Source organism: Thermobia domestica, chromosome 5, assembly GCF_964235325.1.
Source record: "Thermobia domestica chromosome 5, izTheDome1.hap1.1, whole genome shotgun sequence".
Lineage (NCBI taxonomy): Eukaryota > Metazoa > Arthropoda > Insecta > Zygentoma > Lepismatidae > Thermobia > Thermobia domestica.
Window position 1 is genome coordinate 135,940,777 of NC_137458.1, and position 25,801 is coordinate 135,966,577.

General features: G+C 37.1%; 2 protein-coding genes across 2 annotated transcripts; both read left to right on the forward strand.

Moving 5' to 3' along the window:
* Positions 1 to 2,043: 2,043 nt before the first annotated feature.
* LOC145685248 (uncharacterized) lies at positions 2,044 to 2,565 on the forward strand. Its single transcript, XM_081757613.1, has one exon. The coding sequence runs from the start codon at positions 2,044 to 2,046 to the stop codon at positions 2,563 to 2,565; it is 522 nt and encodes a 173-aa protein (XP_081613739.1).
* A 138-nt stretch (positions 2,566 to 2,703) lies between these two features.
* Positions 2,704 to 7,140, forward strand: LOC145685249 (uncharacterized). Its single transcript, XM_081757614.1, has one exon. The coding sequence runs from the start codon at positions 2,704 to 2,706 to the stop codon at positions 7,138 to 7,140; it is 4,437 nt and encodes a 1,478-aa protein (XP_081613740.1).
* The last annotated feature ends 18,661 nt before the right edge of the window (positions 7,141 to 25,801 follow it).

Genomic DNA, 25,801 nt, shown 5'->3' on the forward strand with positions numbered 1-25,801 from the left:
TGAACTCCGTATAACCACCATCACACTACTGTAAGTTGTTTCATTATTTCGTTAGTTCAAGTTTAGCCCAATCTCTCTCTACATCGAAGCATATAGCAACAAGGTGCTCGTACTGGAAAAGCTCCCCCTGAATCCGACTTTTGAGATTAGTAATAGGCCTAAAAGAATAAAAGCCACGCTGAAAGTTGCACAAAAGGGAACGTGAGTAGAAACACAACATCAGATGCTTGTTTAGGCGTTCAGAGCATAAAGACACAGCTCGTCAAAACAGCTGCTTTATTAGATTTCAAGATTGGGTGCAATTACAAATATTAATATCCAAAAATGCCTGAAGTTTTTTTTCTTACTTAGACATACTCATCTGAGGTAAGTAAATAAAAGCAAATGAAAAACTAGGAAAAATGGAGGCCTAGAAAGTAAAACGTAGATAAATTCAAACAGTGTTCTGAAGATGCTGGTTACAATGCACTGAGCAGAGTGGGTAGGTGAGTCAGAGTGGTTTCGTGGGTCAGTGTTGGTCACGGTGGGTAGCTGCGTCGCAGTAGGTTGACGCACTCACTAACCCATTCCATCTCTGCAACCAACCACCCGAGATTAGCGGCTGAGAGGACGGAAAGGTTTCGTGAGATTTGATTGTGTCACCTAATGCAGGGCGCAAAATTTCAGGTCGCCACTGGTGACAAAAAATTTACAGCCTGCGACCAATGTTCAGTAGGAATGGTTTCTGTCTAAGCTCACAGGGCTGCGCAGTTTCCGTTTCGATCGAAAATAATTATCCCTGAGTGAGAGAAAACATGGAATGTGAAGTCTTCACAATGGACGTGGAAAGAGCAGAATATAAACTTTAGTTTTCTTCATTGACGTTGAATCAGACACTGAAAAAGATTTACAGTAAAAACATCATTACGAGATTCCCCAGTTTTACCTGTGAGTACTGCTTCATGTGAGAGAGGCTTCAGCAGTCCCAACAGAGTTAAGACTGCCTACATGAATTCACTGAAGACTGACACACTGGATGATTTGCCGACAATTTCCATCAATGGCCCTTTACTTAAAGAATTTTGATCCGAAAACTGCAATCGACAGCTGGTACTTCAGTGCAGAGAAAGAGCGTTACACAAACGTGAAGTCTTAAAAGCTATATTGTCCAATTCAAAATTGATTATCCTGAGTCTAACTGTCTGGTTTCGATATTTTATGCCCTTATGTAATCTCTGTTTTTGTCAAACCAAAGGCCCAGAGGGGAGGGGGAAGACCTTTCATAATTTGTACGTGAGAGATACTGGCGACCATCAATTTTTTGGATTGGCGAGTGCGTCTGAGTTTGAAATTTTTGCGGCCTGACCTAATGGGCTGAAACAGTGGTTTCCAACCTATGTGCACGCCCCAGGGCGAAACGTACAGATAGAGGAAAGAAGTGGAAGCTACTGGCAGAAATAAACTAAGAAATTATGTGTGTTCGGGCCATTCTGCCCTCTGTTTGTTTCATAAAAATAAGAAGAAAAAGGAGGCTTATGTTTTTTTCCGTGTTTGAGCCTATTGTGAGCATTTCCAAAACTTGGAACAAATTATATGTTTTATGTAGTGTCAGTTTTGCTGTAGAGATGTCTCTGCAGGTCAATATGATCTCTATTTGTAGTATCTTACTCTGGCGGTCTCTTGTCTTTCTTTTCAAAAATACCGTTAGGCCGCCTCCCGCATCTTTTTGTCAGTGTTGTGTTGTGCTTTCCTGGAAAAGCCTCGTGTGCGAGATCTTCAGTGTTTGTGTATTGGATTTTCTTATTCTAATACTTATTAATTCCAGCAACTATACAAATTTATACAGTCCAAAATTCCAGATGCAAAATAAATTGTTATTGTTTTCAGTAACTCATTATCTGTTTAATTAAATGCGCAAAACAATAAACTATTGTTTGGTCGGCGTATACATGGTCCATCCGAACCGGATTACTAGTGCCTATGTGAACTGTTGCTGTGAATAATAATAGACTAGTGATTGAGTGTTTTTTTTTTTCCTCACGAACATAGTGCAGTGTTTTAGAGATGGAGCCGCTAAAAATTAAGAAAAGAACATTGAAGTCAAAAATTACGCGCGAAGAAAAAGCCATCACAGAGTTGGACGCTACCGCAGCGGCAGCCATCTTGGTGCATCAGGCGAAGGTCAGTGAACTCCAGCAGGAGTGTTCAAAGCTGCTGGATAATATTTCGGCGGTGGCAGGAGACGAGGAGTTCGAAAAAGAAGAAGAAGAGTTAGCGGAAATGGACAAGAGAATAGTGCAGATGTGTGTTCAATTGATGGATTTTCAATTGGAGGGAAGTAAAGGAGCTCAGTCTTCGTCTTCGTCTGAAAGGCAACCTGCTAGTGACGTAAGACTACCGCAGTTACAGTTGCCAGTGTTTTCGGGAAACCTCCATGAGTGGTTATCGTTTCACGATTTATTTGTGGCTTCAGTACACAATAACAAAAGTCTCTCAGGTGCTCAAAAGTTGCAGTACCTCAAAACATACTTGAAAGGGGAACCAGCACAACTCCTTCAAGCGATGCAAACCACGGACAGCAACTAGAAAGAGGCGTGGGACATTTTAAATGCACGGTATCACAATAAGAGGGAAATATTGAACGCGACAATTAAACGCTTAGTTACGCAACCCGTAATACAACAAGAATCGCCAGCCGCCCTACGTAAGTTAATTGATACCACAATGGAGTGCACGCGGTCCCTCAAGGTGCTCGAGCAACCAGTCGAACACTGGGATATTATCTTAGTTTATCATATCGCGGATAAACTGGACAGTGAAAGTCGTAGACAGTGGGAACTTTCACTGAAAACAAATGAACAGCCATCATTTGAGCAGCTCGCAGAGTTCCTCGATAACAGAGCCCGCGCGCTCGCAGTGTCTGCCGGCGGGAAAACACGCGTCGCCGGAAGTAGTGAACAAGTGAAGAATCGCGACAAAAAACAAACTTCCTCCCATGTTACCACCAGTGAACGTGGTCAAACATTATGTGACGTATGCAGTGCAATCCACCCCCTCTACAAATGTGCTGAGTTCAGAAAACTCAAAGTGTCTGATCGTGTCACCCTAATGAAAGAGAAAAAACTGTGTTTTAATTGTCTTCGGAAATCGTGTAGAAAGGATACGTGCGCATCTAGTACGTGTCGCAAGTGCGCTAAAAAACATCATACTCTCTTGCACTACGAGAGAGCTGAGTCACCAGTGCGTGAATCAAATATCACGGCCCATGTTGCAGCGGACGCAAGTGTACCACAGGTGTTATTATGTACTGCCATCGTGAAAGTAAGAGGAAATAATGGTGTGTACTACCCCTTCAGAGCGATGCTGGATTGCGCGAGTGAATCTAGTTTCGTCACCGAGAACTGTGTACAAAAGCTGGGTCTCAGGAAAAAGAAATCCAGTATTGTGATTTCCGGGATTACAGGAGCAGGAGTGGTGACAGCGAGTGCAATGGTGGACTTAGAGTTTCAGTCATTCGGGGGAATAAGTGAAACTTTTGAAACTCGTGCTGTGGTAGTTCAGAAAGTTACATCCGATCTACCCAAACAAAAGTGTCCTAGTGCTACAAACTGGTCTCATTTAGAGGGCCTAAGATTAGCAGATCCCACTTTCAACGTAGTGGGCCCCATTGATATTCTGTTGGGAGCGGACGTGTTTCCATCACTTATGTTGAGCGGGAAGTGTATGGGGCCACCCGGGACGCCTGTCGCATTAGAAACTAGTCTCGGCTGGGTGCTATCTGGCAATATAGGTCCGACAAGTGGCAAGCTAACGGTGACGTCACATCGAGTTTCCTGCGAGATCGATGAAGCTCTTCGCCAGTTTTGGGAGTTAGAAGAGCTCCCACTTACAAAACACATGTCAAAAGAAGAAAGGAGCTGTGAAGAACACTTCGTAGCTACACACCACCGTGACGAGCACGGAAGTTATGTGGTGAGACTACCCTTCAGAGGTAACACAGCCCCATTAGGCAGATCACGAGAAATTGCAGTGAAGAGACTATTAAATACCGAACGAAAGTTAGCCAAACAACCCTCCCTTCAGCAACAATATCGCGACTTCATGAGGGAATATATTCAGTTAGGGCATATGGAACTCATTCCCCCAAGCGAGAGAAACGTTCCAGCTGAAACTAGTTGTTACCTACCACATCATGCTGTTTTGAAGCCCACCAGCTCCACTACGGAGGTGCGAGTGGTCTTCGATGGGAGTGCAAGAACAACTTTGGGTGTATCTCTGAATCAGAAGCTTATGGTGGGGCCAAAATTGCAGGACGATATTTTCCCGATTCTTGTTCGTTTTCGTGAGCATCGTGTTCCCTTATGTGCGGATATTGCAAAAATGTACTGGGCAGTGTTAGTGCACAAGGACGACGTCGACTTCCAAAGAATTGTGTGGAGAGATTCTCCAAGTGCACCAATCGAAGACTACCGTTTGTTAACAGTGACGTACGGTACTGCATCTGCTAGCTTCTTGGCAACCAGATGCTTGCTCCAGATAGTTGAAGAAGAAGGGGAGAAGTATCCTTTAGCAGCGAAGGCGGTGAGAAGAGATTTTTTCATGGATGATTTCCTCGGAGGTGCAGCTAGTGTGAGCGAAGCAATTGAGCTACAACAACAGCTGATTCAACTTTTGCGAGAAGGAGGCTTCGAACTTCGAAAGTGGCTATCTAGCGAACCGGAAGTGCTCCAGGCTGTTCCTCCCCATATGCGTGAAATTGACCTACAATTCAACTTCGACACTGATAACAACATCAAGACCCTCGGAGTACAGTGGTCACCTGTTAGCGACGAGTTTGGATTCAACGTAGTGCCTTCCTCTCCCCCAGAAGTGTGGACAAAACGAAAAGTGTTGTCAGAGATTGCCAAGATTTTCGATCCCCTTGGCCTTCTCTCCCCAGTAACCGTCAGGGCCAAGATGATGTTACAATCATTGTGGAAGGAAAGCCTCGGTTGGGACGACCCCCTCCCGTTTGAAACAAGTGCAGCCTGGCGAGAGTACTGCGATGAGTTGTTTTTGCTCCGTGAAGTGAAGGTCGAACGATGCATTGTGCCCTCTGACGCCGTCAGCTGTCAATTAATAGGCTTCTCCGATGCTAGTGAGCGGGCCTATTCTGCAGTCGCCTATTTACGAGCAGAGCGTCTTAACGGTCATGTCGACGTGAGACTCATCGCTGCAAAAACCAAAGTTGCTCCCATCAAAACAGTTTCCCTACCCCGATTGGAACTGTGCGCCGCATTGTTGCTGGCCAAATTGTTAAAAACAGTTGCAAGTGCCATCAGTGTAAACGTCCAGGATACAAGGACTTTCACTGACTCCACTGTTGTGTTGGCCTGGTTAGCCCAGTCACCTGACAAGTGGAAAACTTTCGTTTCAAATCGGGTAGCGAAAATACAAGGAATTTTGCCTTCGTCACAATGGTCACATACCAAGAGTGAAGATAATGCAGCTGATTGTGCGTCAAGGGGGGTAAAGCCCAGCGAGCTCTTAGAACATCCCCTGTGGTGGAGCGGTCCAGAGTGGTTGCGCGAAGCAATGTTGCCAGAGCCTCCATATCCTCTCGCTGACTTTACTACAGAAGTGAAAGAAAAGAAAAAATGTATCACCGTTATGTGTGTGCAGTCTGAAAATGACATTGTGAACCGTTTCTCCTCCCTAGTGAGATTGAAGCGTGTAGTGAGTTGGTGTCGCAGGTTTGTTTACAACTGCAGGAATCCGGTGCAGAAACGCCAGGGGGCACTTACATCGGAAGAAATGGAAGAGAGCCTTTTGTGTTTGGTAAAGGAGGTGCAGAAAAGAGAATTTCACACCGAAATCCAGTGCTTAGTGGATGAAGAGCCCATTTCAAATAAGAATAATATCTTATGCTTGTCTCCCTTCATTGACGAAAATGGCATCTTGCGTTTGGGGGGGAGATTACAAAACGCCGACATTTCTGTGGATAGAAAGCATCCCGTGCTGTTGCCCAATAAGCATAAATTAACGGAACTTCTGATCAATCACGAGCATTTAAACACTTTCCACGGTGGCCCTCAATTAGTGTTATCTACGCTACGGCAACATTTCTGGATTGTGGGTGCGAGAAATCTAGTGAGGAAGATAATCCGGAAGTGTGTAAAATGTTGTCGGTTTGAAGGAAGAACAGAGACGCAACTAATGGGTTCCCTGCCCCCCTCTCGCGTAAACCCAAGCCGATGCTTTTCCCACACAGGTGTGGATTATGCAGGGCCGGTGCTACTCAAAGCCAGCCGGGAGCGCAGCCGTTTGAGGTTTAAGGCATACATTTGTCTTTTTGTGTGTTTTTCCTCTAAGGCTATACACCTAGAATTAGTAGCGGATGCAAGCACTACTTCCTTTCTCGCTGCCCTAAGGCGTTTTGTGGCTCGTCGGGGCGTACCTAGTGACATCTACAGCGATTGTGGGCGTAACTTTGTAGGAGCTAGCAAAGAGCTAAAGGAATTGTTAAGAGTGAGTGTTCACACGGCCAAAAATGAAGAAACTGCTGCCTACCTCAGCAAACAAGGAATATCTTGGCATTTTAACCCCCCGTCCGCACCTCATTTTGGTGGGATTTGGGAAGCAAATATACGTAGAGTAAAGCATCATTTCAAGCGCATCGTGGGAGAGGTGGCGTTGAGCTTTGAGGAAATGTATACCACGGTAGTTCAAATTGAAGCAATTCTGAACTCCCGCCCCCTCACTCCTCTCTCGGATGACCCCAACGATCTGGTCGCTCTTACACCTGCTCATTTCCTTGTGGGAGACTCATTACTTTCTATCCCGGATAAGGATTTCACTTCATCCCAGCTCTCTCATCTGAAAAGGTGGCAATTGGTGCAGCAGTTGTCGCAGCATTTTTGGCGCCGTTGGTCCCAAGAATATTTGTGCAGTCTCCAGTCAAGAACGAAGTGGCGGAAAAACCGAGACAATATCAAGATTGGTGACATGGTTATTTTGAAGGAATCCCATCTGCCTTCCCAGCAATGGAGATTAGGGCGTGTTCAATGCATATTTCCAGGAAATGATGGCTTAGTGCGAGCAGTTACTGTAAAGACTGCCTTCGGGGCGTTGAAGCGCCCCATTGCGAAGCTGGTTCCATTGCCTTTCAACCCTTCAAAGTAAAGTGAAGTCATGCAAAACGCTACAACCTCGCTCATCAAGCATGTCTTATCATTGCATATGAATATTTGTTTTGTGTGTGTGTTTTTTATTATTACTATGCATTGTTATTATTTTTTCTCGTTTTTAGTGTATTTCTTGTGTGAATCTCGATCATTCATTGTGTGCGTGTGTTATTTGAAACTAGAGCGTTTCAAGGTGGGGGCTATGTTCGGGCCATTCTGCCCTCTGTTTGTTTCATAAAAATAAGAAGAAAAAGGAGGCTTATGTTTTTTTTCCGTGTTTGAGCCTATTGTGAGCATTTCCAAAACTTGGAACAAATTATATGTTTTATGTAGTGTCAGTTTTGCTGTAGAGATGTCTCTGCAGGTCAATATGATCTCTATTTGTAGTATCTTACTCTGGCGGTCTCTTGTCTTTCTTTTCAAAAATACCGTTAGGCCGCCTCCCGCATCTTTTTGTCAGTGTTGTGTTGTGTTTTCCTGGAAAAGCCTCGTGTGCGAGATCTTCAGTGTTTGTGTATTGGATTTTCTTATTCTAATACTTATTAATTCCAGCAACTATACAAAATTATACAGTCCAAAATTCCAGATGCAAAATAAATTGTTATTGTTTTCAGTAACTCATTATCTGTTTAATTAAATGCGCAAAACAATAAACTATTGTTTGGTCGGCGTATACAATGTGTAAAGCACCGCTTCTAATAAACAATTATATTTTTAGCTTTGGCGAGCTTCACAGACACTACACTTTCACTTTTAGAGTTTATGGGAAGAAGGAGCGTAAACTAACTAGGGTTTATGAAGGGAGGTTAGGTGAACAAGATTGGAAACCACTGCTACAGAAGAACCTAACCTTAGGAGAGATCGAAAAGAACAGTAGAATCTCAGCTCGTATTATGAATAATAAGGCCTGTGCATCCTACAGATCCAATAGGTTAGTGTGCAAAGTTTGATCTGAAATATTAGTAATTATTTTATAAACAGATGACGGTTAATATTAACTATGACTGATTAATTAATATAACCAAAACTTAAGAAATAATAATTGTATTGCTGAATAAGTTAATGTTTCATTTTTGGATAATTAGATAAATTACATAGTGCTTCTGTTTTAAATATTAATTTTATATTGTTTCTTTTTTTTTATATTTTACAGGTAAGACGTGTGATAAATGATCGGAATGTGCAATTGAGATCAGATAGTAAGTAAAATTCTTATATTAACTGTATTACTACATTTGATTGTGATGCTTGTTTCAATAACTAATCACTTCGAAATAAGTATGATTTTTCACTTTTGTCTTCAGTGGGTGTCACAAATAATGGATACTTTATAAGATTAGTTGCGTAGATGATTGCGGGTTATTTAAAACTTTTTGTAATGGTAAAATTACAGTAAAGATTTTCAACCTTTTTGAGCAGTACGATTTGCTTAAAGTAATTTCATATCTGAGTGCGAGTCATAAAAATATTTTTTAAAAATTTCTTGACAATCACTGCCGTTTAAAAGCACAATCTTTTCTTTTCTTTTGTCTTTTCTTTTTTTCTTTCTTTTTTTTACTTATTTGCCATTTTGTTTGCTTTGAAGAGGAAAAGTTAGTTTCTTTTCTTGCCAAAATTGGGCACATTACAATCTTTAAGTGGGTTTTGTTAAACCCTTACACTTTAACTTTTTTGCATTTGCTTGTATAATTGTAAGTAAACCAAATAGCACTAACAAGTGTACACTATGGCAAGAAGTTTAGTTTATATGGTGTGATGTTTTTTTTTCGAAACCGGAAGTGGTGGTAGATTTCTTCTACTTCCGGTTTTAATAAAGATGAGAGTAAAGGTGGAATTTATTCTTGGGCTGATTAATTGATTGTATATAAAAAAAACAGTTCTAGCTACTTATTAATAATTCTACTCTATTCTGATCAAGTTAAAAGCACAAGTTATTGATTTTAGCCCCTTCTGGTTTCAATATATGGTTAAGAGGCAAGATAGTAACTATTCTTAAAATACCAAATCTATTCCAAACAAACTGCTTCTTCCTATCTATTATTGTTATTGTTTTATGTTGATATGTATTGAAACCGGAAGTTGTAGTGGATTTCTATCATTTCCGGTTTTGCTAGAAGGTTAAAAGAGTACGATAAAATGTATTCTTGAGACGATTTAATACACTACAGGAAACCGCTTCGTCCTGTCTTTTGCCATGTATACTCTATAGTAATCAATATTAAAACCGGAAATGGTCGTATTCTACTATTTCCGTTGGATGAATCATCTCTATCAAAGAGCTCAATTCCTAACTTTGACCTGTTACATTGTGAGCAAAATTGATGGTAATTCATCGCAGGGGCGGATCCAGGGCCGACTTCTGGGAAGGTGGCGGTGGTTTGTCATACTGCTAGTTTTAAGGGCTCCAAACTTTGGGATGGGTTTTATTTATATATATAAAATAAGAAAGTTTCCTCTTCTGGGGGGGGGGAAGATCGCCCCGATCGCCCCCCCTGGATTCGCCCCTGATTCATCGAATAGTTCTTGAGATCTTTTGTTTTGTTGAGGAACAAACACACGATAGTAAGTGTAAAGATACGTATGAAGGAGTTTTGGTATACAAAACTTACTTTAAATGAAAAACTTTAATTTTACTGCTTATAAGTGTGTCTTGTTATTTTGTTACCCCTGTCGATAAAGGGAAATCAAATCAAAATATTTGTCATATTTTATTCCAAACTAGTGCAAAGAGTATTTCAAAACTAGTAATGAAAATACATACCTTTATTTACAAAAAAAAAAAAAAAAATGATATTTAGTTAGTGCGAATACTGCTTTCTGTGAAATTTTTACTAACGACTCCATATCAGACTTTATTTCCATTGCTTACAGGTTAAGACACTGGTGCAGTATGACTGTGTTTCTTTTATTTTATATTTTACGTACTTCATTCACTTTTTCACATTAATTGGTGCTCCCAAAACGTCAGAAACTTGTACCTTTCCGACTCTGTTTTTGGAAAATTATCTTTTGCAGCATACTTTTCATAACATTCTGTGGTATGACTAATTCAGATATGAAGCTTCCGGCAGTCGCTTTCGAGACTAGGTCATTTTGAAAATTATTATGAGTTCCATCAGGAAATGTACCCGGCTCCACATACGTTCGTTTACGTTTCACTTCAAGCTAAGCACTTTCTTCTTTTAAGATTAATATTGATAAAAAAAATGTCTTGAAAATCAAATTAAAATTAAAAGAATGCCAGTTTCAATGGGATTTCCTTCATCCTGAAGAAACAAGAAAACAAAAACAAAATAAAATAAGATTTTGATTTTCGCTTGACGAAATGACATGCTATATTACTGTATACTAATTTGGTTATTTCGTAATGTAATTTGTATGCTCCCTTTTAGGTTGAAACTTTGTTCAATACTATTCCAAACCTATTTACATTATCTACACATCCACCCCACCCACCCACACATACACTTTCTCTCTTACCCCATTGAAGTAGTTAGTCTTGCTAGCTAAGTAACTAGCTAACCATCCATCCTACTTTCTCAAGGGTGTAGTGAGAAAGTGAGTGTGAGAGAATTTAGAGAAAGAGAGAGAGAGAGAGAGAGAGAGAGAGAGAGAGAAGATTCTCTCACTGTGTGTTTCTGTGTTCATGTCTCTTCTCTTTACCTTTTAGTGGGACACTTGGTGCGCATCGTCAAGTCCTTCTGTTTAATTTAGCGTCTCATTTTCCTCCCTTAAGGCTGTTCCAACTCCCTTACCAGATTGGGGACTTCTCACTTGGAACACTAGAGAGAGAGAGAGAGAGGAGGAGGAGGAGGAGGAGGAGGTTAAGACGAGAATATTCTTCTGATGTTTCCAAAATTTCTCTCCGTTTTATTCACCCGTCCCCCTTTAGAGTTCCATGTATTTCATGGTTTTGGACTTGTGACACACACACACACCTCTCCCTTCCCTTTATCTTCACAAGCTCTCTAATTCTCACTTTCTCTGGATGATGGTATCCAGCATTGCTTCCGTGTGTTAGTCGAGTAATCTAACCAAAATCCTAAGGATTATTCCATCTCTCTTCAAGTGCTTAGCTTTTGCTAAGGGTTCTTCTCTTCTGCTACTCCACTCTATTCTCTTCTGGAAAACCAAACTTTAGCTTGTGTAATGTATGTATATAAACTCCTTTTCATGACTAAAGTTAACAGAAACAGATTTGATCTATAAATTAAGTAGGACAAATCAACCTAAACTTCCAACTGCTCTATTTATCCATTTATTTTTTTTTAAGTTTCCCAACCAACGCAACGTCGCTATTCATGAAATTTTATGCTACGACGCTATGATGTTTCTGTTTCAAAATTTGATAATTGTACTACATGAAGTTAGTTTTGAATTCTTTGCAACGGTTCCGGAAGATAAAACGATAAAATTTTTATTCTCGTTTTAGCCCTAATTCGTTAATATGCAGTAACTCTGGATCAGAGATCAATTAGCTGAGATATTAAACGTACTAACTAACAATTACTGACCATAATTATTCCTTTTCGTCCCTTTTATTATAAGGATCGTGCCTAGATACATTTGTTTATTCTTCTATACATACACATATTATATTAACACACATTTCTTCCATGACAACCTATTAATTACTTCTTTTCTTTTTTAAATGTATATCTGTTCAGTTATTGCGCCTCTGATCATGTCGACAGAAACAGGTACAGATTGACAATACCGTTATAATAATAATATATCGTTGTAAAGAAAAAAAGAAAACAATGTTATATTATTTGAAATGGCCTGTAGAAGTTAGCCAGGGAGAACACCCGCGTACTCTAGTGGGTAGAACGTTAGACTCACGTCCTCGCGGTCCCAGGTTCTATTCCCGGCCGGTGCTTTTCAATTTTTGGCGTCCAACCCAGCGTAGTGAGACAAACTGGGGAGTCACAAGACGTCACTGGCACTAGGTCTAGAAAGCTTCTGATTCGCCTGTTATGGACAGGGCGTCGCAGCGCTCTGACCACTTTCTCGCTGCTATGCTGGACGTAGTTGAGCTGCTCGCTAACAGATGGCGCTGAAGCAGGGTTAGGCTCACAAATAGGCCGTTACGCCAAGTAGTTCGTCTTATTATATAGAAGTTGGCTATAAAAGCAAAGTGTATATAGGAAAATATTATGCCTTAATGGTAGAACAATCATCAATGAGAGAGGTTCTTGGTTCAATCCAGTGTAAGCCATTTCTTCCATATTCGATTAATAATTCAGCTCCATTAACCTAAAAGAGAGTATATGGTAGAGAGCTCATATTTCGTGAGAGGAGTCAGTGGTTTAATCCCAGGTTAACGTTACTTTGTGGAAGTCCATGGTAAGAAACATTTTCTGTGTTTTTTCCCTTGGTTCATCTGCTACCTCCTGCATTCTACCAATTCTTATTTAATTATTCACTCATGAATTATACGTCTCCTTTAGCATAAAGCACAAAAGAATGTGATGTTGAATTAATTATTTAATCTAATTATTTTTTATTAGCCTGAAGTTAGTAATTTTGAACATTAAATTAGAATTTCATTTCACTTTTAAATGTTGCATACTGAAAGATTAGAAATTCAGAAATATCGTTAAGTATTTTAAAACAATATTTCAAGGTTTAATTTGGTTTAGCCTAACATTTTTTGTTTGTTTAATTGATTAAATATAATATAATCTTAAGAACTTTGATACTTCCAGAGTTTATACTATATGATCGTTGCCCGTCTTTGGTTATTATTATTATTATTATTATTATTATTATTATTATTATTATTATTATTATTATTATTATTATTATTATTATTATTATCATCGTCATCATCATCATTTAGATATGACTAACTCCTCTCGATGTATGCTGTTCGTAGTCAACAAGTTTCTGTTCATTCCTTAGTGCGCAAAATGATAAAAAGTTAATACAAAATTAATATGGTAGAAAACAACAGGTGCATTTACCAGGAGTGGTAGCAGCGTTGTTAGACATTTTAATTCATTTCTTCAAATAAACATATACACTGGAATCAAAATTTATTGTTCATCATGTAATTAATCTCGAAAAATAGCGAAAATGTATTTTGATTTTCTACATTTTCGTCATTAAAAAAAAAAATGATATACATTACAAGTACGACATATCGTCCATCAAGGCACATAGAAGTGTAACTTGCAAAATTGTGATCTTTAGTTATGAGCACCATTCATGCTTATTTAACCTGCGCTATGGAATATATAAAACTTTCATAGCTAAACTCTTTATATTAATAGATATGTGAGCTATCTGAAAATAGCGTATTTTAAAATTAAGCGTCCAAAAAGAATCCATGAAGAGGCGTAACTAACATATAGCTATTTGCCCGTTGATTAGTTCCTTTGTGATTTCTATTTGTGAATGTGAAAACTGGCAGAACTTCTTTCTAGAAAGAGAAGAAAAGAAATGAAAAGAAGGAGAAAAGAAAGCCGAACATATCATATATTATTAAAGTGGTAAGATAATTTGCTCGTGTCATGCTTTGCAATGTTTTGTTCAAGTCCAAAAATTAATTGGGGCGCTGAGTATAATAATCAGATAATCGTCAGATCATAACCAAAGTTAATTTAGAGAGAAAGATGACATTATTTCTTATTCAAATACTCATTTACTCTATGGGCGAACTTTATATGTGTGATATGAGAGTGTTGCCATTATCACGATTCATTTGACATTTCACACTGTAGCACTCCCATAGTTTCTAAGTTCATACGCGGAACAATAAATTTTCTCGCAAAGGAATGTTCAGAACGGTACATCAGTACTCCTCTATATAAAAAGTAATCACCAACTTAGACAAGATATCCATTCGTGCAACACTAGAAGCAATTAATTCATAAATGCCCCATATCAACAACTGTTCAAATCGTGAAAAATAATTATGAGACATTCGGAATAAAACTGTATAACAAGTTGCCTGCAACACTAACAAATGAATATATAGATAAATTTAAAAGTAAGTTGTATATACAAATGGTTAGTTGCAACGCTCTTTTATTCTCTACAGGAGCATTTTAAATGGTCAATAGAAATGTAACGTATTTCCTAATTTCTTGTTGAGTTGGTATTTAATCTATAAATATCGTTATTGTAATTCATTTTATTATTTCATTATACATTTAGTTTATCACATTTTGACGTTGTCTATTGCAATGTGTAGCTTAACGATAATAAATGTCATTCTTCTTCTTCTTCTTCTTATTATTATTATTATTATTATTATTACTAGTAGTAGTAGTAGTAGTAGTAGTAGCTTTCTTAAGGTGCCAGAAGGATAATAGGTTTTATTTTTAAACAGTGGTCTGTATTTCAGAGATAAAACATATGAATATTTATATAAATTACTTGTTAGACCAAAAATGGTTCGATAATTTGGAACAGTATTTCTAAAACTTTGACAAAACGAGACATAAATAGAATCTGTACAAAAGTGTTTTATTCAACTGCTTTGTTTTAAGATGAAATTGAGCTATTACTCACATAGTTATGAATATTGGGATGATTAATGGGGTTTGGAGAGTCTTACAAACAGAAGAAAAATATTCGACAGAGTATGCACGCAAAAAATACTAAATAATGTTTATATCAGTGAATACTGCTTACGAAAATCGGTTTTAAAGTACCCAATCATACCATAAGAAGTAGCAAGATTTTAGTTCCTCTGAATTGGAAATAAATTTTAAAAATATTGACAGATTCTTTAAGCATATTTTATACTTACTGTATTACGCAAGTGAAAATTGTATGAGACCTAACTGATAGTTTTTTTTAAGCAATGACGTTCAGAAACATGATGCTAAAATGTGATTTTAAGACTACTGTTCCTAGCTTTTCGTTGTTTTTGATAGATCGAGAGCTTGATCATTCTTGTAGCGTTGACAAGGAATTACTTCTGCCTAACTGACTTTTAGCTACATTGTGTTTTATATTAGTGCTCCTCTTTTTACTGTTTTCTTCTTATTATTACTATTACTATCAGTAGTATTATTACCCCATTGCAATGTAGTGTTCTGATACGACGTACTGTATATTTGGCTTATAAGCTCTTCGCGGCACAGAAATTACAATTATCAACATGCACGGCAGTGCATGGTAGCCAAGTTCCGCGAAGAAAATGAAAACTGGCCTGCACTGCCGTAAGCATATTATTCACGAACAAGAGTTTTGGGTAAAATCGCCGATTTTGAGGCTTTGTAAAAACGATTCTATTAAGGGTAGAAACATGAAATTTAGAATTTAAGGAGATATCCGAGAGATATATTCATATGCCAATCTCACATCCCTACCTTCAGCCATATTCGAGTACTGGACCCCTAAAATAAGAGTTTTCAGGCTCACTGACTCACTCATCAAATTGATTATGTACTTCCCAATGAGCTACAAACGTGAAACTTTGCATAAAGGTGCCCTATTATGATTTGAGTATGCAAAAAGTCCGAAATCTGAGGAATGTGCTATGGGAAAGTTTTTACGAGCAAAAACCGGTCCTTAGCCAGGAAAAAAATCATTTCGCTTACTCACTCATCAAATTGATTAGGTACTTCCTAAGGAGACAAAGACTTGAAACTCTGTACAAAGGTACCTTATAATGACTTGAGTATGGAAAAAGTCCGAAATCTGAAAAATGTGCTATCGGAATTTTTTTATGGACAAAAAACTGTTCTTAGCTAAGCAAGAAATCTTTTCACTCACTCACTCATCAAATTGATTATGTACTTCCCAATGAGATAAAAACGTTAAACTTTGCATAAAGGAACCCTATAATGACTTGAGAATAGAAAAAGCCCAATGTATGGCATGTGTTATGAGATTATTTTATGGGCAAAAAAACTGTTTTTAGCCAAGCAGAAATCGGTTCATTCTCTCACTCATCAAATTGATTAGGTACTTGCCAATGAGATATAGACGTGAAACTTAGCATCCAAGCACCCTATAATGACTCGAGTAAGAAAAAGTCCGAAATGTGATTAATGTAATATGGGTACTTTTTATGGGTGAGAAACTGTCCTTAGCCAAACATAAATAGGTTCGTCCTCTCACTCATCAAATTGGTTACGTGCTTCCCAATGAGATAGAAACGTGAAACTCTTCATAAAGGTACCTTATAATGGCTTAAGTGTGAACAAATTCCGAAATGTGAGGAATATGCTATGGGAATTTTTTCATGGGCGAAAAACTGTCCTTAGCAAAGCAGAAAACGGTTCATTCATTTACTCATCACATTGATTTGCTTGTTTCCAATGAGATTGAGACGTGAAACTCTGCATAAAGGTACCTTATAATGACTTGAGTGTAGAAAAAGTCCGAAATGTGAGGAATGTGTTATGGGAATTTTTTATGGGTGAAAAACTGTTTTTAGCCAAGCAGAAATCGGTTCATTCATTCACTCGTCACATTAAGTTCTTATTTATGTAATATTGACGTAAAAGTCTGTATTGTGGTACCTTATAATTACTTGAAAATCTTTCAGTTTTACGTCCCATGTTTATGCCGGTTAGGCTAAAGGAGACGGTGATTATGAGAAATGAGTGAAATGGTGGAATGAAGAAAGTGGGAGGAAACGGGAGAACCCCGAGAAAACCCACAAGCACGCTGTTTGTTCACCACAAAGTCCACACGGCGCGAGCTGGGATCGAACCAGGGACCCCAAGCACCGGAGGTGAACTCTCTACAACTGAGCCACCGCGCCCCTTATAATTACTTGAGTATGGAAAAGGTTGAAATTTAAGTAATGTACTAAAGGAAATTTTTATGGGTGAAAACTGTCTTTAGCCAATCAGAAATCGGTTCACTCACTGACTAACTCACTCATAGCATTGATTAGGCACTTCCCAATGAGATAGAGGGATGAATCTCTGCAAAAATGTACCTTATAATGATTTGAGCATGGAAAATATCCGAAATTTAAGGAAGTGCTAATAAAAAAATTTATGGGTGAAAACTGTCCTTAGTGAAGCACAAATCGGTTCACTCACTCACTCATCACATTGATTTCGTACTTCCCAATGAGATAAAACGTGAAACTCTGGATGAAGGTATCTTATAATGACCTGAATATGGAAAAGGCCCGAAATGTGATGAATGTGCTATGGGAAATTTTTATAGGCGAAAAATTGTCTGTAGCCATTAGGTACTTCCCAATGAGATGAAGATGTGAACGTCTACACGAAGGTAGCTTATAATGGCTTGAATATGAAAAATATCCGAAATTTAAGGAATGTGCTATAGAATTTTCTATGGGCGAAAAACTGTGTTTACTCAAACAGAGATCGGTTCATTTATTCACTTATCATTTATTAGGTGCTTCCAAATGAGATAGAGAATTGAAACTCTGCATAATGGTACCTACCCTACTTAATGACTTGTGTAAGTAAAAGGTTCCAAATTTATTGCATGTACTATGGGAATTTTTATGGGCGAAAAACTGTCCATAGCCATTATTTACTTCTTAATGAGATAAAGATGCGAAACTCTCCATGAAGGTACCCTATAACGGCTTGAGAATGAAATTTGGGGAATTTCATAGTTCCTCATAAAGCAACTCTAGAGTTGGAATTGTTTATTTTTACTGATTTACTTAGGTAATACTAACGAAAACGTAAAGCATACCGAATTTCAAGTTTTTGTTCCAATTCCAAGTTCCTAAAACATAAGATTATAGGTCCAAACAAGACCCACTTAATTAACATGTGGAAATTCTTCATCCCCCTTCATCATTTTAACTTTCCACGTCAACCGGAAGCACCCGTTTAATTCATGTCAGTTCATGTAGTTTTATATACAGTTAGGATATGTTGGTGGCAAATATAATTAAGATTACAAGCTGTTTGAAATGTGTATAACATTGGAAGGAAAACCCAAGGCAGTATGAAACTGCACAACATGTGTGTCATGTAATGAACTCCGTAATTTCGCAATGTAGAAAGGTACAGAACAATGAAGTATATTGAAACACCAGTCATGTCTAGTGATGTAGCAGCAAGGATTCAGCATCAAGGGTTTTGAGCCCTGTTGATACTCTTCGTATTTACTTAATGAAAAATGAGATGTTAGCGATCGTGATTTTGTAGTTCGGGTAAATGAATTAGAATCTAGTTTGGACATAACTCTCTGACCTCTATTTAATAGAATAAATCCTCCCTGCTGTTCTAGTGGCTAGCATGTGTGGCTTTCTTGTACAGGGTCTTGGGTTAGATTCCCAGTGGGAGAGCCCTTGGGAACTAATGTTGCATGTGACACATTATGACTCCTTTAAAATGTACAATTTTAAATTTAAATCCAGCAATATGTCACAATTGGGAATTCCAATATACGATATTGACATGGTGAACTACAAAAAGAAGTGAAATATGAACAAAGACACCAGAGATGCAAAAAGTGCAGCCAAGTTCAGCCTCAGAAAGTGTTGGGATGACGATGGATGAGCCAAGTTCCTTGGCCACTGCATCTGAAACGAACACTGGAACTTGGCGCGAGGTGTCAAGCGAAATGATGTTAAGGAACCTTAGGGATAGTGGTGGTGGGCGTGGTGGATTTGGGACCACCAATAATCTTAGGAATATCAACTTTGCTAAGGCGCTAAGGCACATATACAGTATACTGCAGTAAGATTGGTGGTTCCAAACCCAGACAAGGAAAACTTATATTCCTCCACGAAGTGTCAAGGTAAATTATGTTAACGAGCCTTAGAGATGGTGTTTGTGAGCGTGGTGGATTTGGAGGCCACCTCTAACCTTAGAGCTGAAATGTTCCAGCCGTGAAACTAGGAACAGACATCTTAATGAATATGTTAGACACTTCGCGCGAAGTTCCAATGTTCGTTTCAGATGCAGTGGCCAAGGAACTTGGCTCATCCATCCTCATCTCAACACTTTTTGAGGCTAACGAACTTGGCTGCACTTTTGGCACCTCTGGTGGTTTTGTTCATATTATTATTACTATTGCGAGAGAGAAAATTCGGTCATTTGTTTTGTCGCTCCAGGAACCCGTGTTCACTAACATGTTCATCGATCTACAGGTCCGTTATGAAGAATATGTGCGACGTAATGGTTAACATTTTGAACACATTATGTATAGGCACGATTCCTCTTAAATTTACAATATATACTGAGTAACATTTAGTTTACATGCTTTAGACAACATTTCTTATGTTTTATTATGCTGTACAATAAATAAATAAATAAATAAATGTGAACGATGTGATTTCAGTACTGTTTGCTTTACCGCATACTATATTTTTGCTTGATTTCCCCCTTTTTCTCGTTTTCAATGAACTGAAGGCAGGCACGTAGCCAATGGGGTGGTTCAGACCCCCCTTCAAAACCAGAAATGAAAAATAATTATGAAACAAAAAGAAACGAGAAAAAGAAGGATCAGCGTTAAAAATAAAAAGCTATAGCAAGCGTTTGCTAACTCTTTCTTATGAGGAGCTTTGTGTGGAGTAAATGGGGAGAGTCAAGTTAAAAATTGATATGATTATAACGGTGTTATTATTGTAATGGAGCATTTCGAATTCCATCATGCTCCATGCTAATCTTATGCACTACAAATGACAATCGATAAACTGGTTCTATCAGATAGACTCAGGTAGAACTTAAGTTAAAGAATCAGTAGCCAATGATACGTAAACTTGAACACAGCGTTGTCGGCGTGTAACCTTCTCATTGTTTTTTCCCTACTCCAGCCTCACAAGGAATGCATTAGCCGAATTAGGCCTACTTGCAATACTTGGTGACGAATGACTGGGATATCCTGGAAATGCCAGGGAATTTGAAATTTCTAGAAAAGTTACGGAATTTTCAGAATTTCTGCTCTAGTAATTAAAATTTCAAGATTTCGAAAATATAGTGCCCTTCTGTAATAGTGTGGACATTTTTTTTAAAAAAATCATAATTGTTCGTCATCGTTTCTCTTCAGTATCAGACATGTTATTTCAAATACAATTTTCTACTGTTCTTTTAATTTATTTGGAACAGACAGTAATTGACGGAATAATAAAAGCAAAAAGTTGAGAGAAAAGGAAGTTCTGTTAACATTTGATTCAACAGAGAAAGGAACGCGGATATTGTAAAATATTTTCCAAGTCGTAATTGCATAGAAAATATGTACTTTTTCCAATAGAGGAAATGTACTTTTTATAATAGTTGATTTCACAATGAAAGGAAAATTGTTATATTTGAATGAACAGAGGAAGGACGTTGTAAACTCTTTTCCAATACTTTTTTTTTACATTCTTTAACTCGAGATTTCTCCATAGTTTGTTATTGAGAGAGTTACATATCATCTTATTGTCCTAACAAACCAATATATGTTGTCAGTAAAATAGTTTAGATTGATCGAGACCCGCGTGTGATAACGCACAGTATTTCATGTTACGAACCCCCTCCATTACGAAATCCTGGCTACGTGGCTGACTGAATTTACGGTATCGGTCATTCCCCTTATTGTGACGGGGACACATACCACCACTGCTGACGTCCCTATTAAATATCATATAATCAATCAACCAAACAACAAGAAAATATGCCGATGAAAATAGCTTTAAAAGAGGTTTTCTTTGTCCGCTTTCAATTCCAAGATCTCTAGAGAAGCAGCTGATTAAATGCTTATAAATAATGAAGAGATCTATCTAATTGAATCATAGCTTCTTTAACAGGTAGCGTTTTGAAGAACAAAATACAAAACCGTTGAATAGAAAATGTCAACAAATAAGTTTTGACATTTATTACGCATTAGAATAACAGCAATCAAACTTGGCAATAAAATCAAATAAAACAAAACATCTCACTTGCAGAAAATTTATTTGTATGGCATATTCTTCCATTATGATATTATTTTTAATATATGTACTTCGGTAACATTTATTTAACTTATTCATTGTAACTAAACACCATAGGTCTATGCAGAGTCGTTTTGACATATGATATGCGTCATACTAACGGCCTGACTACTGCAGGAAACAATATTAGTTCAATATTAGTATGGCACTAATCATGCATCAGAACGACTCTGCATAAGGCTACATGTGTATCAGTAATATAAAGCAAATCTGTGGGAAAGTTACAATGTACTCATGTCTCATCTAGTTCCCTTCCACAACAATGACAATTAACAAATAAAATTTCATAGTTGTGACAAACTAAAAATAACAATGCAATTACTAATTCTTGAATTGTTGCTTAGAAACAGCAATGAAGCCGCTACAAGCATAATTCATTTTTTTATACTTCTAATGAGATGTAAGCAGACAGACCCGACAGGCGCGAGTCCTTATGTCAACCAGCCACAAGTGATCTGAACCTTATGAAGCTTGCATATAAATTATTTTCTAGATTTCAATTAAATGCAAAACCACCGGAGCACACAATACATTAAAATGTTTTCACTTTAAATAAACAGCTCTTAATCTGATCCTAAAATGTGAATTAATGCATGATGCATGAATGTCAATCTTTACTCACGCAGTAGTTTCACTAATATTAATAAGATAACGAATACCTTCACACAATACACTATTTTTGATTACATTCGTACCTCTATCTTAATTTATCAGTTCTGACTATTTCAAATAAATTATTATTAATTCATGTTGGAATATTTACCAACTTTAGCTTCCAGATACTGGATGGTTGGTGTAAATTATTGTTTATAAGAAATCCTAAATTTATTAATAATAATTGAGACAATTATTAAGTATAAGATTTTAGTTATGATCATGAGCAGACATGCAAAATATTTGACTGTACCGAATGTTGCGGCCGAACTGATAATCTTTTAAGAATACAGAATACCATAACAGTCGGGGTAAACTGGCTAGTAAAGCGCACTTGTTTAAATGAAACTTACATCGCTTTGACGATATCCTAAAATATCCACGACTAAGGTGTGAGCCTACTAATAGGTACTAATACTCGTATACTGTCGAGGAGCTAACTTTTCTAAAACAGTTCGAGGGGCTAGCGCATATCCAGTGAAGCAAACCATTGCTGAGGTCGGAAAAAATACTTTGTGTAGCTGGAATGATATCGTAATGTAGTTTCTGGATCACAATTTAATCTAAGGAAATGTACCAATTATAGAAGTATTTCTGTGCAAATGGTTAGTCAACCCAAAACATAAACTAATAGAAGAATGCGCCTAAATGCGTGGTAATGAAGCTTACAATAGCTTACAATAGCAGAAATCAAATACTTGCTGTTGTAGGCCCTCGTGGCTGCACGTGCTAGCGCAACATGCTTTTGGCGTGAGTTCAAACCCGGCCCAAGGAAAGTTTTTTTTTTTTAAATTTTCATAGCATAAAATAATACTAAAAAAAAGGATTTACTTTTGTGCAGATAAGAAGTAGTAGTAGTAGTAGCTCGGCGGAGCCTCTAGATAGCCGAAGGCTAGTCTGAATACATAGAATCATACTCGCTGAAAAATCTGTTCATATTATTCCAAGAATAGGCAAGTATTAATATTTTCTTATGCAGCACCAAGGCTATGAAGGACGATATCTTCAAGCACGACAGGAGCTTGAAACTGGTATAGTTGACAAGTCAACATACTATAATGCCTGGTTAACCGTCACAGTATAGGCCGTGTATGTGTATCGTCTCCAGGAGACTTTCATTAAAGAATCACAATACAGGCCCTGTCTTGATTAATACAGTATGTCTAATTCGTAATGGTTTCAGATAGAAAAGAACGTGGGAGCAGAAACAAGTACGAAATAATATACACTCGTTGACTAGAATTTTTTTTTATTTATAGAATACTGTATATGAACGCGATTTTCATAGCATGAACAAATTGATATATGAGAACTGAAAAAAAAGAAACTGTGAAATACAACAATGTGGGAATTCCATTCTACAGTATAAAATTTCCTCATAGTTATTTGCAATATCGTAACGCGAGATAGGAAAACTGGAACCTAGGGAGACATCTAGTGTCACACACACCAAGCACACAAAATTGCCTAAGTAATAAAGGGTAGAAAAATATACACCGATAATGACCATTTTTATATATTTCACAAATCCTCAGAAGTATCTCTTATGCAAGTGGGTAGTATATACAGTAACTTATATATAGACCATTGTCCCGATCTTTCTCGCTGGACAACAAACATCTCTAGGGTTCTCTCTCTCTCTCTTTACCGCTTTGTGTGTATGTTCTTTATTGTGATGGCTTCAATTGGGTTTTGTTCTGCATCTGTGTGTGTGTGTGTTAGTGTTTGAAAGAGAACGAGCGAGAGAGACAGAAAACCCAATACAAAGCTATTTTCCAATCTGTGTGTCACGCTTCCGTAACGTTATGGCTATGGCTTTAACACAGAAAACAGAACAAAATTCACATGTCGTACCACGCTACTGAATGTTGCGTTCGGGACTCGCGTCGCTTTGTGTGGAGCAATAGTATATATGTATATGCAATGCAATATCTGTAGAAAGTGATCAGTATTCATTGAGTCTGCGTCATAGAGATAATTTTGTCTCCCCTGAATGGATTTCTTCATTGTAATGTACTTTGTGATGTGGGAGAAAACCCCTACCCACACTCCCAATTCTGTGTAGTTTTTCCCTTGAGTTACAGGACGTGGAAATATTATGGGTACCCTCCCAAACGGCATTTACCCATGTGATGAGTGGTCAGTACATCACACAGTGGCGGAGAATCGCTAAGAACTGCTCCAAACTAAAGAAAATTTTGAAAAAAAAAAAAAAAAGAAATTGAGCAAGAAACTTAAAAATTGGAATACTCATTCATCTCACCAAGAGGTCAATGATTCAGTCGATCAAGCCAGTTTGGTCATACTAAAAAGTTCAAAAAAAAAAAAAATCATGAGAAAAATACGAAAATCGACTTTTATTTTAAAGTAACAATTTCCAGGTTGTTTTAAATCCGCTATTGTATATTAAAATATAAAGAAGTGTCTGTCTAGCAAAATATATTTTCTAAAAAATACATATTTAAGTGAAAAAAATAAATACTAAGTAACATAATTATGTTAAAAAGAGAAAATATTTACACTTTTCTTTCAAAAAATTCCTACTTACAGGTGTTAAACCAATATTTTTATGACAATTAAACCACATATCCATGTAGGTAATGAGGCAAATATACCTACTTCGTACTAAGTTGGAATGGTCATCTTTGCATTGATTAAAAGATTGTAAAGAATAACATGGCGAATATATCATGAAAACGAAGTAGTGTTATCAAAACATTTTTTTTTAAATATGAAAATATCTACTAAATTGCTTAGTACTAGTCAATCTACGTGGATCAAACACAGCTTACTTACTTCATCGAATATTTGGCGTCTTCATCGTCATTTTCAACCGATTTTTCGTTCATTCTCAAGAATAATAATAAATAGGAATGAACAGGATAATTGTGTCATTGTGGTATACTTTCTAGTCATACTTCTTATATTTTGATATTTATTATTTTAGCATTTTCATGTTTCATTTCAATATTTAGCATTAATATCTTACTTTTGACGTGTTTTTCTACTTGAATTTCACGTTTTTCAAGATTTGTTTTTAATTTTCAATGAACAGAAAATTTCGATTATTAACCTTATTTTGACGGGAACAGGTAGTACCGCTACTCACGTCCCTATTTAATATAAAATGATCAATCACAACCAATCAACAACAAATGTACCGATAAGAAGAGCATTAAAAGAGGTTTTCCTTGTTCGCTTTCAATTCCAAGATCTCTAGAGAATCTGATAAACGTCTATAAACAGAAAATAGATATAGGTATTTAAACCACAGCCGTTTTGATGGGTACCGTTTTGAAGAATTAAACACAAAACCATTGAATAGAAAATACCAACAATAACGTTCCACATTTATTATCAGTTAGCATAACAAAAATCACACTTGGCAATAAAATCAAATGAAAAAAAAAAAAAAACATTTCACCTACATAAGTGATTTATTTGTACATATTTGGCGCATTCTTCCATTATGATATTACTTTTAATATATGTAGGGTTGCCACATGTACATATTTTGTACGGACTGTTTGTATTTTTGGGTCTGTGTCCGTTTCCGTATCGTACAAAGCATGAAATAGGAACATGTCCGTATTTGACATTTTTTTGGAGCTGCACGAAATTTCCCAGTCGGAAATCGCCAAAATCTCGGGGAAATTTTAGTTTTTATTATTGATGTTGGTGGCAACACTATCACCGTGACAGATCAGAAGCGCACCGCTACAAGTAGTGAATGTTCTTCTTCACGCACCCATACTACAGTATCAATATAATCATTGAATATGTTTTCTTTTTGCATTTTTGATACAATGTTTGTTAGTTTTTAGTTGTTTTTTTTTTTTAATTTTGATACTCCTGGTGTGATTAAGACAAATACTGAAGTTACTAATTAATGTAAAATAATTGTGTTTTCATCATTCAACTTATATTTTAGTTACTATGTTCAAAGTAGGTTCTCTTTTTTTTAAAAAAAATAATTAAAAGTCTCAGTTTTCTATTTCAGGCTTCATTTGGTTAGATTTAATGTACGTAATCTAATGGCATGATTTATTATATTTGTGTTAATGGAAAAAATAAATAAAGCATGTTAGTTTCCAAATGTGAGAATTTAAATATCAAGTTATAAGTCTGT